Source organism: Trachurus trachurus (genome assembly GCF_905171665.1).
Source record: "Trachurus trachurus genome assembly, chromosome: 5".
Classification (NCBI taxonomy): Eukaryota; Metazoa; Chordata; class Actinopteri; order Carangiformes; family Carangidae; genus Trachurus; species Trachurus trachurus.
In genome coordinates, this window is record NC_139896.1 from 15,051,089 (window position 1) to 15,068,276 (window position 17,188).

The window sequence follows — 17,188 nt, forward strand, 5'->3', positions numbered from 1 at the left end:
TCACTCTACACCATTCCTGCTAAATGAAGTCACCACAGTCAGTGACACAAGGACTTAGTGTAACAGTGGGCTGACTTGGATTAGTCTCCTTTTTGCCCCTGTTTCCTGGAAGAAGAACATGAGATCAGTGTAAGTAGCAGAGTCAGTGGTTTCTTCATGATGATTATGAAACGGCATCTGGATATGAAATTGTTTACAACTTATATGGTCTCTTATTTACAGCTTGTTGTTTTTACCACTGAAGCAGAGACAACATTTTCATCTACTGGAACATTTTCCTGAACACAGGATGAAGATATTTCATCTTCAAGCTCCTAACTTGGGGGAAAACATGTTTTCTGGTTGATAGCGGTGATGATCTCTGATACTCCTGGTTTTATTCTTTATTTCTGTTGCAGTGTTACTTTACCGATGACCGAGGATCTGACAGAGAAACCAGGCATTGCTGCGGATTCCTGTAGTAACCTTTCCTTGGAATATTTTTCAGGAAACCTGTGGGAATACTGAGGACACAGACAACCGCACAAGTCTCCCCTTTTGAGAGAAATCCAACAGTAACTGGGATTCTGTTATTAATAGAGCTGGTCTGTCTCTGAGAGGTTAATATTGAAAGGTTATATTCACAGTGGACGACTCTGGGCGCTGCTCCAATATGAATATAATGCATTATAACTTGTCTTTTTCTCAATGAGGGGCCTCTGTCTGGGCGAGAACAGCACTCAGAGGCCCCTTTTCTTCCCTGCTGGCCTCGTGCTTCCTTGCTTGTTTGCAGTGTGAGTTTTTCTTCGTGGTTCCTCTGTGGAATAGGCGTGTAGGTTATACAGGGCAACTGCTGTATTAACTGGGGTTCATTAGGAAGCAGCGCTGTGTTGACAAGGCAGAAGATAGATAAACTAGGAGAATGTCCCCGGGAGAGCTATGAGGTTTCAACCGCTGCATGGTCACGTTCCTCACCCATTCTGAATTCATCTGATCAAAATTAGATTTGCTATTGCTTGATGATAAAGAAAACCAAGGATTTTCACAGCTGCACGTTCTGCCCAGAACTTCATTCACAAATAGGCTATATATTTAGAGTGGTATTTTCAGTTGTGTACATAGTTAATGTACAACTGTATGTATGAATATTGTCAACAAAATGTAAAATTAAGTCACATTTTAATGACCTCATAGATCATAATCTTGCACTGAGAGGACAGATTGAGAAAACACTCATGCAAAACCATGAACAACCACATTATCCTGTGTGTGAAAAGAGGGGCGCTCTTTATGCTTTATTTCCTCCTGTAACATTATTCTTTTTCCTCCCTCCCCCTTCTACTCAGCACAACTAGAGGTCAGGGAAAGGTCAATGGTCAGGCTGAGACACACAGAAACGTCCTTGAAGCTAGGTGTGAATAACATGTTGTCAGTGAAACAGGGTGGATGCTTTCTGACACAGGAAGTTCATCGCTTTCAGAATAGTTCTCGATACTACAACACCCTTTTCCTCTTGTTGTGCATGCTCACTGTTTTCTGTAAATACAGTTACCCTCACCTATGTTGTTCTGAGGTGTAAATTGTAGGCTCTTAACACATTGTTATCATTAGTTATAAGGGCAGAACACAAGCCGTAAAACCAAGATTAACATTTTGTCGCCATTTAATGTTCATATGGCTAAACTGATAAAGATTTAACCATCTTTACTCAGGTCTACATGTGTTCTTCTGAGCTACTGATTATTGCAACTTTAAAGCCCATCATATGTAGAGGATATCGTGGCTCATGCTAACAACCCTGTGGAAACAAAAGGAAAGAACCACTTTCGTAGATTCACTGGTTGATATATTGAAGATCAACAGGAGATGGAGAGTTGCATGAAATTCTTAGAGATTATACCTTGGGTGTACCACAAAGTTATTTTCTGTCTTCAAGTTAACATCACATCTGCTTGCACAGTAATTTGGCCCATTGTTCCTTCCAGTCATTCTTTGGATACATGTTGTATAAAGTCATGACAGGATCATGGGCGTCTGATCCTCCTGAGGTCAGTGATGTCAGTCCTTGCAAATACGTCAAAGGTGACTTTAGCAAAAAAAAAAACTCCCCACAACTCCCACATTAGCAGCTATTTTGTTTAATTGTGGTAATTCTGTTTTCCCTATGTCGGTGGGCTTGTGTGTGTGTGTGTGTGTGTGTGATTGTGCATGTTTGTGGAGGGAAGAGTGTACTTTCCTCCATCTCCCAGAAAGTGCTCGAGACATACAGACCCTCATAGTGGGTATGTGTTACATCTCTTATCACCTTTACCATGACATAATGGAGACTACACTGAGTGTGTGTGTGTGAGAGTTTGTTAGAGGTGGGTGGGGGGTAGTTTTGGCTTTGTAAAGACGTAAATAAAATCCACCTCATGGCTGGCAAGTTGACCGGTGGAAAATAAAAACCTTTTAAAATTTACAAGCGTCCACATAGCAAAATAATTGCCGAAATGCTGAAATAGGTGCTCCAGAGTGTGTTTCTTTTCTCAGGCTTTTCCAATTAGCCTGCAGATGTAACTAGCACAGACGGCTTTTGGGCTTTTGCAGTTTCAGCAAGCTCCTTTCAGCTTGGAAGTGTACATGATCTTTTTCCACAGCGGTGATCCAAATCAGTAAAGGTTACCCATGATCAATTGCCTCTGCTTTCCGACTGTCTCCTACTTTCTTCTTTGGAACGTTAGTTAGAAAAAACATTACTGAGGTAGGGTTAGGTGAGTACATACAGCAGACACTGTGGTATGGGCTATTAGGTGACTATTATGTCCAAGTTATCAATGGATTTTAAGGTTGCATATGTAAATAATATTGCACTAAAAAACAAAAAATGTATTCTGAGGGAAACACACACAAACACAACTTATTTTGGTGAGGACAAACTGAATGTAAATGCCACTGTCCTGAGAAAGGTAGGTATTACTGCCAAATGCTGCCTAAGTTACGTACCTGCTAATTTGTCTGTCTGCCCCTCTGGTGCCGCTCAGTGAACATAAAGTTCAAGTGTTTTTCTTTTTGGAAGTTGCTGCCTACTGTTGGAAATACGGTCTGAGAGCAGTGAAAACACACTTTAACAATGAAGTCAGAGACCATAAAACCCAAACAATGAACATAAAGATGCTAAAACATGCAGAGGAGCTGAGGTGAAGTGCAGAGTCAGGTGGTAATTCAGCACTTTTCACATGTATGACACCAACTGTTTCCCCCAAAACATGTTTTTTTGTTGCATTTACAAATAGCCTAGTTTTATCATGTTTTTTTTCCCCAAAAAATGTTTAGTTTATTGGTGGCAATATACCGGTTCCATTTATTTAACAGTTTCTGTCTAGTTTTTACATTATTTGAATGCAATAACGAAGGTTACGATATAGTAACCCTAGTTATATTAACACAGGCGGAGCCCTCTACTGGACTCTATGGGTATATCCCTCCTCCAATCGCGTACGCGCGATGGCCCACTGAAATTTGCATGTACGTAGCCGGCCAGTATGGCGTGCCTACCTTTCCCGCCCTAGCGGGCTATATAAGCAGATGCACCGCCAGCTGCCCTCATTCCACCAAACTTCAGCGTAAGGCGAAAGAGCGGCAGGGCCCTAAGTAGAGGGCTCCGCCTGTGTTAATATAACTAGGGTTACTATATCGTAACCTTCGTTATATCTCACACAGGCTTCGCCCTCTACTGGACTCTATGGGTACAGTAGGCGAAGCCCCGATTTATGTACTCCCTGCCGCGGGAGAGGCTCCGCCCACTGACCACACCAGCTACCGGTCAGGTACCAAGACCCAGTCACCACTTTATTAATCTTAACCACCGTATGGAGTGATAACGGGTCCAACTTCATCCCAGTTAGCAGCACCTGACTAGGCTGGGTGAAGTTGTGGTCTAACCTCGCAGGGGTCTCAACCCTAAACCTCCTGCGCACCTCATTGACAGTGTCCTAGCAGAGCACAGTCCAATGCAGGTGCATGACACCCTGTGGGGATCAAGTATTTAAAACACTTGACACATCCTTCCTCTCACATGTCCTGTGACCCTACAGTGAGCACAGACCTGGAGAAGGAGCCTGATACATCCAAGAGATAGAACCTTATGAACGGGCAGGGTGAAGACCACGATGCCGCCGTACATATGTCCTCAACACTCGCACCACTGAACAGGGCCGTAGACGTCGCCACACTTCTTGTGGAGTGCGCCCGGACCACCGTGGGCGGTTCTCGACCCGCTTGACTGTAGGCTGAGAGGATGCATTCACACAGCCACCTCGCCAAGCGTTTCTTGGACAGGGCTCTGCCAGCCGTCCCGTCACCATAACACACAAACAACTGGTCGGTGTTCCTGACAGTGGCTGTTCGGTCGACATAGTATGTCAACGCACGCACAGGGCATAGGAGATGCAGTTTCGCCTCCCTCGAATCCTCATGAGGGGGAGGGTGAAAAGCCTCCAACTGGATGATTCTGGACCGAAATGAGCTCCTTATGTTCTTAGGAAGAAAGGAGGGGTTCGGTTTAAGGATGGCACCACTGCGGTCCCCGCGAAGGAGTAAACAACTCGGTTGGACTGACAGGGCACACAATTCGCTCACTCTCTTGGCTGACGTCAGAGCAAGAAGCAACGCTGTCTTGAACGACAACACCTTTAAGGAGGAGCGTTCCAAAGGCTCATAGGGGTCCCTTGTGAGGGCCTCGAGCACCAGTGGCAATTCCCACTGTGGTACAGAAGTGCGTGCCACTGGTCGTAGCCTTCTGACCCCCTGTAGGAACCGTTTTACCAGAGGGTGGGCGAAGACTGGACCTCCGCCCAACCCTTCATGGCATGACGAGATGGCTGCAGCGTAAACCTTAACAGTCGCGTGAGACAGCCCTCTATCAACCAAAAGCTGTAGAAAGGAAAGAGTGTCCCCCACTGAACATGTCAGTGGGTCCACTTCCCTCTCTTCGCACCAATGCTGGAAACCTAACCACTTAGCCCTGTAACAGGCAATGGTGGATCCAGCCCTAGCCGCTTGGATGGTTTTCACCACCTGCGCAGTCAGCCCAGTCCGCATTAACCTGTCCCTTTCAGGGCCCAGGCTTGAAGCGGCTGGCCCAGGGTCGGCAGCGCCTGTATCGCGTCTGCCTCCTGTGACAGTGCCCCCCGGATTTGGGGAATGGGCCATGGTGGGGCCGCCATCATTGTGGTCAGCTCTGCGTACCACGGAGCCGACCGCCGGTCGGGAGCCACCAGAATGACCCTCAGCCGCTCCACTCTCACTCTCTCCAGTAGCTGGGGGATGAGACGGAGGGGGGGGAAGGCATAAAGAAGCCCTCTTGGCCATGGAGCGTGTGCAAACGCGTCCACCCCCAAGGGTGGATGGTCTTGCGGGCTCAGGGAGAACCAATGGGGGCAGTGGGTGTTCGACCTGTTGGCAAACAGGTCCACCGTTGCCCTCCCGAATCGTGTCCAGATCTGCTGTACCACTTCTGGTTGCAGTCTCCACTCGTCTTCCAGGGGGCCGCCCCTTGACATGAGGTCGGCCCCCCTGTTCTCGATTCCTGGAACGTGGAGGGCTCTCAGAGATTGTAGGTGCTCTGAAGCCCATGACCACAGGTTCTCCGCCATCGTTAACAGGGCAGCGGAACGTACACCGCCCTGTCTGTTGATGTAAGCGACTGTGGTGCGATTGTCGGTCCTCACCAACACGTGTCTCCCCCTTAACCGGTGACTGAAGTGTTGGAGAACCAGGAACACTGCCTGTAACTCGAGGAGGTTGATGTGGCGGTCCTCCCCCGGAGGCCACACACCACCTATCGCCCTCCCCAGGCAGGTGCCTCCCCACCCCATCAGGGAGGCGTCCGTGAACACCGACGTGTACGAGGTCACTCGTCCTAGTGGTGTCCCGGTCAGCAAATGTCGTGGGGACCCCCAGTACTGCAGGTTGCCCCGCACTGTTGGGGGGACCGTCAGCAGCCGAAACTTCTGCCTCTTGAGGTCTAAGCGTAGGCTGGCGAACCATCTCTGCAGGCGACGCATGTGCAGCAGTCCTAGTGGAACCACCGGGTGAGCTGCTGCCATGTGCCCCAGTGCTTGCATGACGGTCAAGGCTGTGACACGTAGACCCTGTTGCAGCTTGAGAACCTCCTGCTGTAGGGTCGTCCGTCTGGACTCCGACAGAGTGGCTCTCAGGCTGACAGAGTCGAGCACAATCCCCAAGTATTCGGCCCGCTGGTTTGGTTGGGGGTTGCTCTTCTTCCAGTTGATGGCAAAACCCAACTTGGTCAGGTGAAGTATCAACTGAGCTGTGTGAAAAATGGCCCATTGTTTGGACCTGGCCATCACGATGAGGTCGTCTAGATAAAAGAAGACCCTCATCCCCTGGCTGCGCAGCGGCTGTAGCGCTGCGTCCACACATTTGCTGAACGTACGAGGGGCCAGGGAATAGCCAAATGGCAGCCTGTTGTATTCGTAGGCTGTTCCCTGGAATGCAAAACGCAGGAACTTCCTGTGTTTTGGTGCCACCTCGACGTGAAAATAAGCGTCCTTCAAGTCGATGGTTGAGAACCAATCGCCTGGTTGGACGAGTTCCAGCAGCCTCCTTGTGGTTAGCATGCGGAACGTTTTGCGACCGATACGTGTGTTCAGGGCACGGAGGTCCAGGATGGGTCTGTAGCCCCCTGTCTTTTTGGGAACCAAAAAGTACGGGGAGTAAAAACCTCGTTCCTTGTCGTGAAGAGGGACAATTGACACGGCCTGTTTTGATAGCAGGTCCTGAATTTCCCCCTCGAGGAACTCTATCTCTTGTTGAGAGGATAGATTCATCTCTTGTATGCCCCTGAACGCTGGGGGGAGCCCGCAGAACTGGAGAGAATATCCTAGTCTGATGGTCCTGTCCAGCCAGTCTGTCAGTACGCAGCTGCTCTGCCATGCTTCGTAAAAACACGTGAGAGGGCGCGCAGACAGCTGTGGAGCAGCTTTTAGAAAGCTGTGGTACACAATTTCGGCCCTCTCCGCCGCCAAACCCGCCATAAACGGGAGTTTGGCCCATGGGGGGCCCTCTGTGAAAGGGCTGAGTCGTCCCTGAACGCACCAGGCCCGTTGTCCGAGCTCTCGGGGCCGTCCGTGAACGCATCTCTGTTGTCCGAGCCGGCGTGGTGTCACCTGAACGCACCACCGCCGCCCGGCGCTTGACCGTCATGGCGTCGCTGTTGCTGTTAGATCCGCCCGCGGAAATAACAGTCACAGAACCAGAGCGGTCAGACACGTTGGCCGCTCTACTGCTGTTTACCGGGGGAACAGTTCGTGTTAGCCCGGCCGCTTCACTGGAGCGGCGCGGGTTAAACGAGCGTGAGGCAGCCGTCTCATTGTCCGGAAACACAGCCCTGCCGTGCTGCTGTGAACGATGCTTGTCACCGCTGTAGCCGTTAGCTCGGCGGTGACAATCATCGCTCGTCAGCCGGTCAACACGCTGAGCCGGACGCACCGTGGAATTGACACGGTGTCGGCTAGCAGCGCGCGGGGCTAACTGTGTGGTCGCTACAACCAGTGGGGAGCGATGTTTTCTCGTGCAGCCTCGCCGGTTGTAGCGCTCATATAGAGGGACAACGGTAGCTTTTACCCGGTTGACAACGGTGCTCCGCTCTACCGCGTCTCCCACAACGGGGACGGTAGAGGGTGTGTTGTGTGAGTGTGCTTGTGAAACCGTGACCGGGGGGCCTTGTCTGTCGGGCCCGCTGCGGGGATGTGACGGTGTAACACAAGCCACCGGCAGCCTGCCCGACGGTGTAGCGGTGGCTACACCGGCCGGGGCTGCGTGGCATGCGGGGAGCACGGTGGGGGTGGAAGGGGGAATTTTTGCTCTGTTAGTGGAGTAACATGTTTTAATAAAAACATTTTTCACATCCACAGAACAGTGAACACAAGCAGAACATACAGAACCATATGAACAATGAGGGAGGGCGGCGAGGCAGCCTGCCGGCGCCGTCCCTCCCGTTAACTGTCACTTAGGTCGCTGTGTGCCCCAGGACAGCTTCGGCCTGGGCGTGCTGCGAGCCGCCGCGGGACGGGACGCGCTGGGGTCCCGTGCGGGGCGTTGCTGCGGCGGGCCCGCTGGGGCCGGCTGTGGGTCAGCTGGGGGATTCGCCGCGGAGAAGCCTCTTCGCTGGCGGCGATCTCTCCGCCTCGCCGTAGCGTTGCGGCGGGGCAGCTGGACCTCTCCCTTCTGCTTGGCGGCGACAGCGAGCGGTAGATGACGGCTCAGCTGCGCCTTTTCCTCCTCCAGCCTCTTTAGCCGCTGCGTCACCGTAGTGAGGGAGCCAAAGAGACCGTCAGTAGAGACCGGTGCAGCCAGAAGATCCTCTCGGTCCCTTCTGGGGAGGGCGGTGAGACCTAGCCAGACGTGGCGAGAGCCGACGACCGACAGTGACATCACTCGTCCGGCAGCAGTAGCAACTCCCTGTATGAGGTTGTTCATCTGACCGATGGTCCGGTCGAAAAACTCCATAGTGTCAGGGGAAGGGGGGGCGTCGCGCGGGAGTGAAGCCGCCGCTGCTACGCCCAACACACCGAGGTTGTTTGCTGCTGCTGCTAGTTGCGCGCCCAGCTGGAATATCTTGTCAAAATATTCCAGCGTGTCCTTATCCTGCTGCAGCGGTGGTAGTGGCTTTCTGTGCCCTGACCAGCCGGCTGAGTGTGGGATAATGAGCGCTGCCAGAGCTTCTTCGAGCGGGGGCACACCGGGGAACACAGTCTCCGTCTCGCCCTGCACACGCAGGAAAGGCGCCATCCCCGTGACTGTCGCCTTGGTCCTCAGCGGCTCCTGCCAAGACGCCTTCACGCATAGCCAGATGTCGGGAAGCGCTGGGGAGACGAACACGGGTTGGGGTGGTTGAGCCGGGCCGTAGAACCCCTGGCGGAGACGGCTCACCGGCTTCGGGGGCAGCGGGGGGGGCAGGGGAAGCCCGGCACACTCCGCTGCAGTGGTCATGACTCTCGGGAAGTCGAGCTTGATAGAAGCGGCGCCAAAAACCGTCGAGCCGGCGGAGAGGGAGACTTCATCCTCCTCGTCTCGTAGCGGCGGCGAGTCTGCAGCAGAAGCTGAGGGTCTAGGCGGCGAAGCTTCATCAGGCGGCGTGGAGGTGGTGTACGCTGGAGCGGCATCCTCCTCCTCCATGGCGTCGTCCTCCGACTCCCGCTCTTCCTCCTCACTGCCATCAGGAGACAGGGTGAGAAGAGCTTCACCGCCGGTGAAGTAGTCCGCTCGCTGCTGGCGACGAACCCGGGGGATGTCTCGGCAGCACGGGCAGGCCGGGCGCTGCTCCAGCCCGGCGGTGGCGTGCTTCCTCCCGAGACACTCGAAGCAGAGAAGATGTGGGTCTGCCGGGGCGATGATGCCGTTAGGGCAGGCCGGGCAGTTGCGTTGTTCCTGAAGCGGCGACTCCATCCTTGGAGCTAGTGTGACAGTGGGCACTCGCCGGCGCTGAAGTAAAAAGGAATGAGGGCAGCTGGCGGTGCATCTGCTTATATAGCCCGCTAGGGCGGGAAAGGTAGGCACGCCATACTGGCCGGCTACGTACATGCAAATTTCAGTGGGCCATCGCGCGTACGCGATTGGAGGAGGGATATACCCATAGAGTCCAGTAGAGGGCGAAGCCTGTGTGAGATATAACAGGATACAGGTTTCAAGGGCTGCTATTTCAATTTAACTTGCTATGAGAAAACTGTAGGCTACATAAACCTTCACACCTTCACATAGTATTTCATCAGCATATTATCAATAATATTTCATCAGTATATTGTTAAAGTGTGACTATTGTGTGTGAGTTCAGCTTAAAGGGATAGTTCACTCAAAACTGAAATTTCACTCATTATCTACTCACCCTCATGTCGACAAAGGGCTGGGAGAAGTTTCAGAGTCCTCCATGGCTTCTCTGAGTTACAGGGGGTCTCGGCGTAGCAGTGCATGCCCATATAACGGTTGCAAATGGATCTCGCGCACTGACGTGGGCGCAAATCTCGCGAGATTTGGACGGACCAGGAAGAGGAGCTTCCGCTACAAACAAGCTTGAAATATAGACTTATTTAATTTTTTTCGGAACAATTTCGCATTTCGGGGCTTCAATACAAGACGGACATTACATACGAGCACTATGGAGGTATTTGGATGTTTTTTGGTGTGTCTTTTTGTTACGAAGACAGTTGGTATCCATTTGCAACCGTTAGGCTATATGGACATGCACTGCTACGCCGAGACCCCCTGTAACTCAGAGAAGCCATGGATAACTCTGAAACTTCTCCCAGCCCTTAGTCGACATGAGGGTGAGTAGATAATGAGTGCAATTTCAATTTTGGGTGAGCTATCCTTTTAAAACCTCTTTTCTGCTGGGCCTGTTATACAAACCTATGTGTTGTATGGCACATGTTGCCGTCCATTCCTGTTGTCAGTAAAGGTCACTGATTGTTTAAATACACTCCCACATAATTTTCAAGTTGTGCCAGATCTTGTCTCAAAATGTGACAGTTTTAAAGATCATAACCTGAAGCTGTTGATTGTTTACCATTGGATTAAACTGGTCTAGAGTGAGCTATGGGACAACAAGCCTCTGCTCTATGAATGAAACAAAATATGATGATGTATCCGTAAAAATCTGTTGAATATGTTTCCTATTCATGAAATAAACTCCTCACACACTTTATAACACAACACCAGCTGGCATGTGGTAGAGGGGAACCAACTGGTGTATCAGCCTCTGCAGGGCACAGCTTACTTCCTCTGTGCCATGTCGAAATCTGTTCACACAGTGAAAACTTTCTTTGTCCACGTTCTGTTGCCCTTGGCAGGTAACACATCGTGACTCAGAGTTCTTCAAGTCCAAGGCCCTCTTTTCCTATACACACACACACGCACAGGATAAAATAATCACATACTGCCTGACAGTTCACCCTGACAGCAAGTTTAGCCCTTACTGACTGATGACAGACGGAGCTGAAGATGTACGTCTGTGGGTTTTCCAGGTTTAGTCACACTGACTTCTGTCTTGACACGTACGAGTATGTTAAAGCAAAACAACAACTTTTTATGGCCATAAGCATAAAAGTGACCCCAGGTAATGTATTTTAAGACTTAATTTGGTGGTTTCTGTTTGGACTAACACAGGTGTGTTGTTTCCCTCTGTTGCCAAACAGGAACAGCAAAGATTAGATAAGACACTGTTTTTTAGAATTAAGCTGATTTATGATGTTTGGAAATGTTTTTATCTGTGCTGCAGGAGGGAACATTTTTCTTCTTCTTTTTTTTTTAAAAACTGTACAGCTCCCAATATAACACCATTATACAATGTGCCCTCGTAACTAGACTTTTGACTTTCTCACATTACATTTGCATCATCATTATGTGTTTTATTTCATGTGAGTGCAGCTGTAAACCCCTTAACATTGGATCTCTTACTACAAACTTATACAGAGGAGTTGTTAAATGTTTTCACATAACTTTATGCAGTGCATCCTGGTTGCCAATAGAGGTCATGGATTGATTGAATACAGTCCCAGGCAGGCATATGGCTACTTCATTCTCTGAGCTGAACTTTGTTTTTTGTCGCAAAGCACAACACCACGTGTAATCTTAACCATCTATAACATTTAGGGAGCTCAACCCTCTTAGTTTTACACTGTGAGAGATCAGGCTAATAAACTATTTAAGCTCACTTTGTATTTTTTAATTTAAGGGAACTTGTGCTTTTGAAATGGAAGCACCTTAAAATGTTTTACAGTGTACATGACATTAATGTCTGCAGCTGGCCTAATTGTTGCTTGTTTAATATGAATCATGACTTGTACAATTATTAAAAGTCAGATCTATATCAAGTCAGTGAAATAGGTCAAGTCCTAAACACTTCAGTGTGTGGTTGAGTATGAGCCCAGTAAGGGATACACAATACCAAAACACTGGAACTGTCTCATATGAAATACAGCCATTATTGATATTATTAAGACCTGTGCTTTTCCTGCAGTGACACAACAAAACATCTGCCACTACAAACACATCTCAATATCAGACAGCTATAAATTCACTTCCTGCTATGACTTCTCATACACAGTGGAAATCCTGTTAAAACCAGGCTTCATGTGTTTATGATTGTAATGATGAGTTTGTCTGGAGCACCCCCAAATCTGCTGTCTCCTTATTGGACTATGTATTATTATTAATAATATTAAACAGTCTATGATTTAAACATTTGAACCCCGATTGGAGGTTTTGCTGAGATATTCGTTACTCTGTGTCTTGTGTTTTACAGCATCAGATTGTCTGGTAATATTTAAAGCTCCACCCCAAAACGAGGTTGCAACGATCCCCCTCCTCCTCCCTCCTCTCCTCCTCCCTCCCTTGCAAACTCTGTCTGACTCACTCCTGCTTTTCTTCACACTTCACCACTCACTCTGGATCGGTACACTGGACCTGTTGGAGCTAAAGGGATTATCCAGGACAACACTTATATGATTCCGACCCCAAAGTGTCCCACGTAAGGAACAAGCACGGATGATGTGTTTTGCGCTGCGGCTATTCAATGCAAGAAAAGACGCGCAAAAGCAGAGATGGGCACCGTTCCTGGACCTTCACCTTCCCGGTCAGTGGGAAAATGTTGTCACCGTGTCGCCGTGCTGGTTGTACCTGTAGTGGTGGTCTTGGTGCAGTTTTGCGCTGCTTTTAACCTGGACACTGACACACGCGTCGTTTTCTCCGGACCACGGGGAAGTTATTTCGGCTATTCTGTGGAGTTCTTCACCGACTCATCCAGGTAGAGTCTCCAACATCATCACGCAGCTTGATGTTCTCCACAGGTCGATGTTGGAAAGTTTACAGCACTTCTGCACTTTTCTTTCTTTCTTTTTTTTTTTTTTTTTTTTGTAGAATCTGAATATTTTATATTGTTGGAGTAGTCAAAATAGCCTATTCTCTTACTCATTTATTCTGTTATTGTGGTATTCATAGATGGAGTCATAGTGAAAGCAATTTATTCATGGGGACCCTTCAAGAAACCTGTACCAGATCCCCACTTTGAGAACCACTGGTTCCACTGGATTCACCATATTTAAAGGGCTTTATAGAATCTGCATGACTGTCTATACCTTGGCTACTGCAATGTCTGCATGCTCTATAAAGTTGTGTCTCTGCTATAGGCCTATCAGTAAATTTATAGACCACTACTTTTATAATCACACTACACATAACATGAAGTCAATTCAGTTGGACTTATATGTAGACTGAAAGTAGAGCTTTTTGTGTGTTTTTACTGCAACGTAGAATCATTTATAAGTTAACACACACACACACACACACACACACACACACACACACACACACACTGGATTCCAGCCCGACTATGATTGGAAACAGACATACAAATCTGTGTGTGTGTGTGTGTGTGTGTGTGTGTGTGTGTGTGTGTGTGTGTGTGTGTTTGAAGGAGGTGGGGGTTAACCTACAGCAAAGTAAGAAATACTCTAATCTTCTTGTGAGTGTATACCGAAGGGACGGTTGGAGTTTCCTGCTGGTTTTTGTTGACAGATGAAGAGCTGCTGAGTGAGATAAAGTCAAAGATCAAACATGCCCGTTTTGCTACACAGACACAGCATGTACACTAGTGCCATCACCTGTTTTTACTCACTGGGAAAATGCTCCTCTGGGTACTAGTCAGGAACACAGACACACACACAGTCATCATTCAACCTGTCCAGGTTATGAATGAGGTGTGAAGTGTATCAGTTAGGCTGATGGCTTCATGGAGCTCCATTTATTAGCTGCACAGAGACAAGTCCCACTTGTGCCTCCTCTCATATATTAGCTCTACATTTGAGGCACAGAGAGGGTTAATCACCAAGACTATCAAGTGCCATTGTTTGACAACATAACATCAATATTTACTTGTCTATTCAAAAAAGAGCTGAATGTTGGACCTCACTTACATGTCAGTATTTTGCAACCTCTGTCAGACCAAGGATCATTTAACCATTAAAATAAGACTAAACTTGCAGACCATCTGACTCCCCAGGACAAGTAGGGCCTCTTCATTACCTCAGTGGCAATGAGATGATCTGGCATAAAAGTATATCACTATGGACAGAGTTTTAATTATTTACAACCCCTGAACCTCACACACTGCAGCAACAAGTGGTGCTGGTTTTGTAGCATTAGCATTACATTATCACACACATACTGGCCAGATGTCATTTAATGCACCACATGTTTCAAGCCACTGGTCCATGAGCTCGACCTTATAGCCAGTAGCCCATAGGTGATTGATAACAAGCAGGCAGGCAGTTAGCATCGTCCACATTTAACTTTCAGATTTCTCAATGATCATTTTGGTACCCAGCTATATTATAAAACATGACCTGTAGACTGGTGCAGCTGCATGAGTAAGCATCTCCATAAATAAATCAGCATCACTGCAAAACATTGTTTGAATTTACACAGGATTTATTACAATGTTGAAAACAACTTACACACAATAGGTTAGGCTTGGTTACTTGGCAGTTTGAGAAAAAAAATACTTTAAAATATGACATGCAAATTTACATGTGGGCTGATCAGATCGACAGTAGGCGGACAGTGAACTGGCTGACAATCTAACTGGAACGTTCAACATTCAGTCGAACACATTTTGGCTTGTCCTTGCAGACAGCTGTTCACAGCTGTGGTCCTTGAGAGCTGAGAATCTCTGGTGGATGTTTTATATCACCATAGAGCTCTGTAAAGATGATGACAGGAATGTCAAGCATATCAACAGTTTCTTATCTGTTCTATGATAACCTGGCTGTAGCAGACATTTTTTTAAAGGTATGTGCACTGCAGTGCCTGTAAAAGGTTAAACCTCTGAGATCTTTGCCTTATAAATCCCACTTACACCTCCCTGTGTGCCTCAGTTTTTTCCGTCACTAACATCCTCGAGGGCTCAAGGAGTGAAAGCAATGTTGGTTTAATGAATGAGGATATTTTCCTTTGAGGAAATTGGTTAAGATTCTCTCAGTTTGCTTAACTAAGCCTGTGGCAGTAAGAGGACGTGTTGTCAAGTAATTACCGACATGTTGATTTAGACCAGGTTGCAGAGCCCTGCCATTTTTTTTTTTTTTTTTTTTGCTTACAATGAACAATACCGCACTGTGTTTTGACTGAATACAAATGTGTTGACAGCTGACGATTATTGCTGAACATCTCCATGTGAATCTAAAGGTTCTTGTTTTGCGGTGGGAAAACAAGGCAGCAAGAAAATGATGCTTCACTATACAAGGAAGATGTTTTCTCTCTGCTGATGGGATTGTTTTCCTGGTTGTCATGCCTGACAATTAGTGGACTGCTTGGCTGTTCAGAGTTTGCTCCTGTTGCTCACCATTCACTGTCTCAGCACACATGTCCAGTTTAAGTTTATAGTGCAGTTTAGTTTAGAGCTGGTGCCTCCATCATATCAGGTGTATCAGGCTGTTGTTAATAAATAAACAGCAACACATGGACATGTTTTCTGTTAGTACAGTGCAAGTATTCCGACAGTAATGAGAAACTTTTCAAACTGGGCAACTTGAGCATTATCACTGATGAGGGGTTTTCCTAGACTCATTCATTTCACTTTGACCAATTGAGATAATCACAACTGAGCAAAAAAGCAAGTGAGGTTTGGAACGTTTCAGCACATTAACTTGGCTGGAAATAATTGGCTGAGTGATTTTTTTTTGATGGGGGGAAAAAAGACAACATTTAAAGTTTATTTTTGCTGTAATCATCAGTGCTATGTGCTTTCCTTGACATTCATTTGAAAACCTTAAATAATGAGCTGTGTCCCAGTTCCATGCGCCACACTAATTGTACGTATCATATTTTATATACTAATTACCATACCACTGTTTTTGCAGTTAGGATACAGAGGATTAGCATGGAATTACACATGTGCTAATATCAACTCGCAGCTTTGGTTCGGTTCTGCCAATGAAACTTCAAAAGATGAAAGACAAAGATTTATTACATATCTCTCTGTTCAGAGATCTTCATTTGGCTGGTTTGCTACTAAACACACTTGATTAACAACAGTTCATTTCAGTTCAGTACAATTCAGCAGTTGTGCATTGCATTGTGGTATGACATACAGTCCTGACTAAAATGTTCAACAGATGTTCATAATTTCCAGAAGATGAATCTACTGATGTTTGTGATCTTCCGGCTTTTTCTTCAGCAACATGAAAAGCTTGATATTTTTACTTTCAGTGATATATCTCCACAGTAATTGGCTGGATTGATGTTACATTTGGTTCAGATATTCATTGTCTCCAGAAACTGAAAGTAAAAACTTTTGTTCCCTGATCTTCAATAGTGCGTAAATTCTGTCGATGCGTAAAGGAAATCTGCGTAAGTACAAGAACCCCACCGGTGTGTCCAGTCGTGTTCGGCAGTGCTTTGGTAAATGACTTAGACAACTGCCATCTGCCTTAGCCGTTCTTGTTTTAGTGCTAATTGCTGTCATACTATCATGCTAAACAAAATAGTCTAAAACATTGTACCTATATTTAGTTGTATGTCTCTTACCTATGGTGAACAGATACATACTTGCTCTCATTTACACATAGAAATTCACTCATGATCTCACGGTGAATGACAGGAAAGGAAAGGACGCACACTCACTCAGTATTTTGTCAGATAATTCTGGGCCACCCACATATGTATGAGTTTAATGAGTATATATTTACATGTTAACCAAATAAAGCAGATATTTGAGAGGTCTGGCTGTTTATTGTAATAAGTCAGATAAAATCTTGAGAACCCTGAATGGGGTTAACTGGGATACGGAGGCTTTGCTGGCTTCTGTGGACATATATTGTGTTCCTCAGTGTAATGGTAGATCATATCATTACACATCAGTGGTTCCCAAACTTTGGCTTGTACTCTTTAAAATGAAGCGTTATCTCTGTGTGACCCCTCACATATTATGACTATACATGGCGAGCAGTTTCTCCCTGTCCATTTAAAGGACCATTGTCAAGAATGTAGTGGCATCTAGCAATCATATAACATATATGCATTACACACATCACATCATATCATAAATGAAGCATTGGTGTTCGTATTTTCCAGATGTAAGGGAACATGCTTGTCGTTTATACTTTTTCCCCAGTGGAAGTGAGTTGCAAAAATTGCCATTCCCATTGACATCATA

The 17,188-nt window shown here is 47.1% G+C and overlaps 1 protein-coding gene across 1 annotated transcript in view; it reads left to right on the plus strand.

Annotated features, from left to right (window-relative positions):
- Positions 1–12,431: 12,431 nt before the first annotated feature.
- LOC310985959 (integrin alpha-5-like) overlaps positions 12,432–17,188 on the plus strand; it is a 38,511-nt gene continuing 33,754 nt past the window's right edge. The window contains exon 1 of the mRNA XM_083971642.1: positions 12,432–12,784. Within this exon, the coding sequence (XP_083827768.1) occupies positions 12,582–12,784 (203 nt within the window). The 5' untranslated portion in view covers positions 12,432–12,581. The remainder of the gene's footprint in view (positions 12,785–17,188) is intronic.